General features: G+C 36.9%; 1 protein-coding gene across 1 annotated transcript in view; it reads right to left on the reverse strand.

Annotated features, from left to right (window-relative positions):
* The window catches only part of LOC113805771 (uncharacterized), a 9,959-nt gene extending 5,256 nt beyond the window's left edge, over positions 1 to 4,703 (reverse strand). Inside the window, exons 1-6 of the mRNA XM_070114701.1 lie at positions 4,602 to 4,703; positions 3,854 to 4,027; positions 2,907 to 3,092; positions 1,222 to 1,879; positions 907 to 1,139; positions 237 to 387 (exon numbers count right to left, since the gene is read on the reverse strand). Coding sequence (XP_069970802.1) covers positions 237 to 387; positions 907 to 1,139; positions 1,222 to 1,879; positions 2,907 to 3,092; positions 3,854 to 4,027; positions 4,602 to 4,703 — 1,504 coding nt within the window. The remainder of the gene's footprint in view (positions 1 to 236; positions 388 to 906; positions 1,140 to 1,221; positions 1,880 to 2,906; positions 3,093 to 3,853; positions 4,028 to 4,601) is intronic.
* Between the last annotated feature and the right edge of the window lie 3,250 nt (positions 4,704 to 7,953).

Raw genomic sequence — 7,953 nt, forward strand, 5'->3', positions numbered from 1 at the left:
TATTATCACTATCATTCTTATCATTATGGCGATTATCATTACTATTATTACTATCATTCTTATCATTATGACGATTATCATTACTATTATCATTCCCATTGCTGATATCATCATAATTATCATTCCTAGTATATAATCATTGTCATTACTATCATCTTAATAACTGCAATGACGGTAATGATCGGAAAAAACTCCAACATCTGTAAAAATAACAATAGAAAGTCATTCATTCTTACATTTAAACACAGCCATTTTGAAGGTGACCGAGAGGGCAGTGAAGAACAAGGTCACTGACCTAGCTTCCCGCCCCTCATCTTCAGGCGCAGCCCAGGTCAACAGCAGGACAAGGCTTGTTATTACCAGGACTCCAAGTATCACACACCAGACCTTTTAGAGGTTGGGAATACTGTGAGAATGTTTGCAGTTATTGTGTTTGGTGGATGAGAGAAGGGAGAAGGGGAGGAGAAAGGGAGATGGAGGGAGGGAGAGAGGGAGGGAGAAGGGGAGGAGAAAGGGAGATGGAGGGAGGGAGGGACGGAGGGAGGGAGGGAGGGAGGAGGGAGGGAGGGAGGGAGGGAGGGAGGGAGATGGGAAGGGAGAGAGAGAGAGAGAGAGAGAGAGAGAGAGAGAGAGAGAGAGAGAGAGAGAGAGAGAGAGAGAGAGAGAGAGAGAGAGAGAGAGAGAGAGAGAGAGAGAGCGAGAGACAGAGACAGAGACAGACAGACAGACAGACAGACAGACAGACAGACAGACAAACAGACAAACAGAAACAGAGAGAGAAATACGACGCTCATAATAATAAAAAATAACAACACCTACACCACCACTACAAACAACAACCACAACGACACTGAAAACACCAAATAACCCACAAAACCCAAAACACGAAAACCCCAAACTGCTCACCGTCGAAGTGTAGATCCTAAACAGGAGAAAGTGATCCTGCAACACGTAAGGATTTTTGGTGATGAAGCGAGTGTTGTGGAGGCCGAACCATTCGCCGTAGTCAATTACTTGCGCTCGTTCTGGCAACACCGACAGCGACGCGGAACCGAAATCGGATTCCTGGAAGGGTTTGGGGGGGGTATGTTGTGGGTATGTTGGGTATGTTGGAGATGTGTGGGTATGTTGTGGGTATGCTGGGGATGTTGTGGGTATGTTGGGTATGTGTGGGTATGTTGTGGGTATGTTGGGGATATGTGGGTATGTTGGGTATGTTGCGGATGTGTGGGTTTGTTGGAGATGTGTGGGTTTCTTGTGGGTATGTTGTGGGTATGTTGGGGATGTGTGGGTATGTTGTGGGTATGTTGGGGGTGTGGGTATGTTGTGGGTATGTTGGGGATGTGTGGGTATGTTGTGGGTATGTTGGGGATGTGTGGGTATGTTGTGGGTATGTTGGGGATGTGTGGGTATGTTGTGGGTATGTTGGGTATGTTGTGGGGATGTTGGGGATGTGTGGGTATGTTGGAGATGTGTGGGTATGTTGGGGATGTGTGGGTTTCTTGTGGGTATGTTGGGGATGTTGTGGGTATGTTGGGGATGTTGTGGGTATGTTGGGGATGTTGTGGGTATGTTTGGGATGTGTGGGTATGTTGGGGATGTTGTGGGTATGTTGGGGATGTTGTGGGTATGTTGGGGATGTGTGGGTATGTTGGGGATGTGTGGGTTTCTTGTGGTTGTGTGGGTATGTTGGGGATGTGTGGGTTTCTTGTGGTTGTGTGGGTATGTTGGGGATGTGTGGGTATGTTGGGGATGTGTGGGTATGTTGGGGATGTGCGGATTTCTTGTGGTTGTGTGCGTATGTTGGGGATGTGTGGGTATGTTGGGGATGTGTGGGTATGTTGGGGTTATGTGGATATGTTAGGGTCATGTGGGTTTGCTGTGGTTATGTGGGTATATGTGGATATGTGGAATACGTGGGCATGCTGCGGTTAATTGTAGTTAAAGATAAGTGGGCGCGTTGCAGTTATCGTGGGTATACTACGTGTATGTTAAGGATATGCGGGTATAGTACGATTATAATTGGGATACGTGGGCATGCTACGATTATGTCGTGTGATATGTGGGTATAATACGTTTATGTTGTGGGTATGTTAAGGTCATGTTGAGGATAGGCGGGTATGCTGTCATTTATAACGATAGATAGATAGATCATGATATAACGGTTACAATAACAACCACAACTACCATCACATTTAATTTAGAAGCAAAATAAAACAGAGAGAAAGTCACAAAAAAGAATATTCATTGCAACAAATGAAAGGAAGCTAAATTCTTTTTTTTTCTTCTTTTTTTTTTACTATTATTATTATTGTTATCAATATTTCTATTATCATTACTATCATTATCATTATTATTATTATCATTATCATTATTATTATTACTATTCTAGTGTTGTTATTATTAAAATTATTATCAATATTATTATCATTATCATCATTAATGTCATAATTATTATCATTTTCATTATTATCATTATTAATACTATTATTGTTATTATTATTATTATTATTATTATCATTATTATTATTATTATTACTATTACCATTATCATTATTATTACTACTGTTATTATTATTATTATTATTACTATTATTACTATCATTATTACTATTACCATTATCATTATCATTACTACCACTGTCATTACTATCACTATCACTATCATCTTTACCATCCCTACCATACCACTGCACCCGCCTCCTTCCCCCCCCCCCACCTCTTACCCACCCACCCCACCCCTTACCCCACCCCCCACCCACCCTTCACCCCCCACACCCCCACCCCTCACCCCACCCCTTACCCCACACCCACACCCCACACCCTCACCCACCCCCCACCCCCACTCCCTCACCCCCCACCCACTCCCACCCACCCCCTCACCCACCACCCCCCCACCCCCTCACCCATCGCTCCAGGAAGCCGACCACGCCTGAAAAGGACCCGTTGTCGCCCTTGGTCCCGAAGCCCACGACCTCCTGCACGCCCACGCTGAAGTTGAGGTGGTCCGCGAAGTCTGTGACGAAGCGGGCGAGAGTGCCTTCGAGGTGCCAGCTCTTCCCGCTCCGCACGGGGACGATCTCCGTGAAGCCCTGGGGGGAAGGGGTGGGGGGGAGGGGTGTGAGGAGGGAGGGGGGAGAGAGGGAGAACATCCAGGTAGGGTTTTTTTATGTTTATTTATTATGTATTTATTTGATTAAGATGTTTAATTGAAATGTAATTAAATAAATAAGGGGAGAAAATCTAAGTGTGAGAGAGAGAGAGAGAGAGAGAGAGAGAGAGAGAGAGAGAGAGAGAGAGAGAGAGAGAGAGAGAGAGAGAGAGAGAGAGAGATTGGTCTATTTATTCACTAATTCATTCACGTAGATTTGTAAGTATTATCCTATATACACATACATACATACACACATACACACTCTTACCTGCACATATACATACTTACATACATACATACACACTCTTACCTGCACATATACATACATACACAGATGGCATATTCAATAAACAAACTATAAAAGGACGGACCGATAGACAGATAGATGGATGTAAGGTAGATAGATGTAAAAAAAAGACACATGCATAGGTAAATAAAAGAACTACCAGATAGACAGAAAAATAAATATGTAGACAGCTGGATAGATAGACCATCAAATAAAAAATACAAAGATTAGTAGATCAGTATAGACACTAACAGACGTAAAAAAGACAGTCAGACTGACAAACACGAAAATAAACCAACAAACACTCAAATAGATAAATAAAAGATAAATCGTAAAAAAAGACAGATAAATAAAAACGAACATCGATTAAAAAAAAAAAAAAAAAAAAAAAAAAAAAAAAACACACAACTTACCTTCACAATCGCAGTCTTCAGCTCAGCGCCTTTGAGAGAGGTTATAAGTGGGAGAAGCGGTTCCCTTAGGATCAGATCGCCTTTGGTCCAGCATCCGACACTCTTTAGGGCGTAGAATCCTCCTTCCAGAAGTTGGGCTTCCTTCAAGAATCCTTCGCAGGCTTTATTCCCTCCCTTGAGAATCAATGGAAAAAAATAATTCGATTTGATATGTAAAGTAAAAGAAAAATAATCCTTCCCTTGAGAATCAATGGGAAAAATCATTAGATTTAATAATATGTAAAGTAAAAGAAAAGTAAAGACATGAATAAGAATTAAGAAATGAAGCAATATAGATAGAAATGTACAGATAGATGCATCTATTGCTAGATATAGACACGGAATAGATACTGTATACAGACAGACATAAAAACAGATATACAGATGCATAGATAGATATACAGATAGATAGACAAGGCAGACAGATCGACAGACACACATACAGATAAATAAACAGGTAGACAGACAGATAGATACATAAGCCAGACAGATTGACAGGCACAGACAGACAAACAGACAGATAGATATATAGATAGACAGACAGACTGACCGACAAACAGTCATGCATACAGACGACCACATACATGCATATATAAAGAAATTAACCGAAAATCTAGATAGATAGATAGATAGATAGACAGCCAAAAATCTAGATAAAGTGATAGACAGGGAGATAGATTTAAAAAAAAAAAAAAAAAAAAACACTGACCTCATACTGCAGGACAGCAACGCGAACGCCAAGAGGAATACAGGAGCAAAGGTCAGCCGACCTGACCTGACCTTCTTGCGGTAAAATCAACAGTGTGTCCATCTGGAAGTCAGGAGAGAAGTAATTTTATTATTATTATTATTATTATTATCATTATTATTATTATTATTATTATTATCATTATTATTATTATTATTATTATTATTATTATTATTATTATTATTATTATTATTATTATTATTATTATTATTATTATTATTGTTATTATTATTATTATTATTATTATTATTATTATTATTATTATTATTATCATTATTATTATTATTAATATCATTGTGTTTATTATTATTATTATTTTTATTATTATTATTATTATTATTATTATTATTATTATTATTATTATAAACATCATTATCATTATTATTTCCTCATCATTATCATTATTATTATCATTATCATTATTACTATCATTGTTATTATCATTATCATTATTATTATTATCCTTATTATTATCATTATTATCATCATGATTATTATCATTATTATTATAATTATCATTACCATTATTATTATTACTACCATTGTTATCATTATTATCATTATCATTATTATCATTATTGTTATTATTACCATTATTATTTTTATCATCACTATCATCATAATAATTATTATGATGAGGAGGAAGGGAAAGATTATCATTATCATCACGATCATTATAAGCCTCAGTATAAACATTAGTCACTATAACTTCTCCATAGATTTTAATAATAATTTACTCTATACTCACTGCGCCAAAGATTTTCCTTGACATCAACTGGAAATATAGATATATTGATGTTGAAGTTGTCTGATTTCAGTAAAAATAATGATAAATGTGTACAAACATGACACGCATTTAATAGGAAAATATAAAGGGATATCACCCTCGTGCCAGTCATAGAAATAATAATATCGACACAACTGTTCGAGTAATCTTAGCTAAACAAAAATTATATTAAGATAGCAACAAAAATAACATCAACACAACGATGAGAACTCCACCAGTGACAACTAAATCTCACCTGAACAGCAACCGGTACTACCCAGTCAGCTGGACCCACGAGCAACAACGCCATATTGGATCGCGGAACCAGATCTCTCCCGTACAGAAAATCCCATTTTATCGATCGCATAACGACTCGAGAAGCTAAGGCACGACATGTTTTACTATCGTCGTCGTCTTGGGTCGTACCAGAAGTCGTGTTGCTTCCGTTGTGGTTGAAATGAGGGAGAAAATGGACTTCGGTGCTCATGTCACGTGACCATATTTCTTTGATGAGTTCGTTCACATCTGGTGAGGTTGGTCAGTGGGAGATGTGAACCAGGGTTAGGATTTCATAATTTGTGATTTTAACGTTTTATCGTAATTTATTTGTCGATGATTTTGTTGCAAAAAAAAGATTGGTGATTATGATGTGAAACAGACATGATTATATTGTGAAGAATGATGAATTTTTTGTGTTTGAGAAGTACCTGAACACTCAATAGACATTGAAAAGAAAAAAATAGATAATGATAACGATAAATTGCTAAAATAAACAAACAATTAACGAAGTAGATACATACACAATAAATACTCACACACGAACAAAAATACATAGATAAGAAAGCCCATTTTTTCCGGAAGTAAATGACAATGCAAATAATTGATCAACTGACGTTAGATTAATGAACAGAAAGGGAAATGGAAAGCAACAAGAAGCACTTGCCTTCTGCCGCTGAGGTTAAAATGACGGCGTGTTTTATTTCCAAAACCTCGATGGTCTTAAGGGCGAATTTCGTCATCTTCGATTGCTGATGGTGGGCGGCTTCTTTTAAAGAGGAAAAGAAAAGAAAATAATACACATACACCTATCTTTACATACATATTTAATGTACACACACACACACACACACACACACACATATATATAAATATATATATATATATATATATATATATATATATATATATATATATATATGTATATATGTATGTATATATATATATATATATTTATATATATATATATATATATATATATATATATATATATATATATGTGTGTGTGTGTGTGTGTGTGTGTGTGTGTGTGTGTGTGTGTGTGTGTATATGTGTGTGTGTGTGTGTGTGTGTGTGTGTGTGTGTGTGTGTGTGTGTGTGTGTGTGTGTGTGTGTGTGTGTGTGTGTGTGTGTGTGTGTGGTTTAATGTTCTTATTTCAGGCGGCAGCATCTAGTATAATTTTGATTATGTATACATACACATACGTATATATAATCTTATATATACACTTGTATGTACACATATCAAAGTATATCTATATATCTGTCTGTACACACACACACATATATATATATACGTTCAAATTCACTTTCGAATATTTTTCTGATATGAATAAAATCATTGAGATTTTTTGCTTTATTTCATTTCCTTGATTTTTTATCGTTATAATGTCAAGAATATTTCAATTTTCTTTGTTCGCATTTCCTTGTCTTATTAATAAAAAAATCAATAACCAAAATTACACCTTAACTAACACAAACCAAAAATTAACCACAGCAACAATTTTTAAAAAATCGACGAAACAGAACAACACACATAAATAAAAATGATAATAACTTTCCGAAATAAAATAACGCCATCTAATCAAAATGCGGAAAATGGCGACCACATAACGACCACCGCCTGTAAAGAACCCACCTGCAGGAGTGCCATACTCCCCCCCGAGGACCTGCGCCCCCCCCAGCCCCAGAGCCAGGAGGAGCCACCCTTCCAGCGCCAGTTTCAGGAGCTCCATCGCGGGCGCCTTGCCTGTAGGAGGGAGGAGGGAGAGGAATATGAGGAAAAGGAAGCAAGTGGGAATGTGAGGTAAAGAGCGGCGTTTGTCTGCGTGTGGAGGGGGCGCCTGCTCTGCATATATATACATGAATACATATATATATGTATATATGTATGTGTATCTATATCTATATCTATGATATCTATATCTATATCTATCTATCTATCTATCTATCTATCTATCTATCTATATCTATCTATCTATCTATCTATCTATCTATCTATCTATCTATCTATCTATCTATCTATCTATCTATCTATCTATCTATCTATATATATATATATATATATATATATATATATATATATATATATATATATATATATATGTATACTTAATAAAAATAATCAGTATTTCTAAATGTCGCAAATATCACTAGACTATAGACACACCAGATCACAGAACCGGACGACACCGTTTCACAAATGACAAAATGACAAATCGCCACTGAAAAGGGTCTTGCTGTTGACAGGGGCGTCTTTTCAGCCTTTTC

Source organism: Penaeus vannamei, chromosome 36 (assembly GCF_042767895.1).
Source record: "Penaeus vannamei isolate JL-2024 chromosome 36, ASM4276789v1, whole genome shotgun sequence".
Taxonomy (NCBI): Eukaryota; Metazoa; Arthropoda; class Malacostraca; order Decapoda; family Penaeidae; genus Penaeus; species Penaeus vannamei.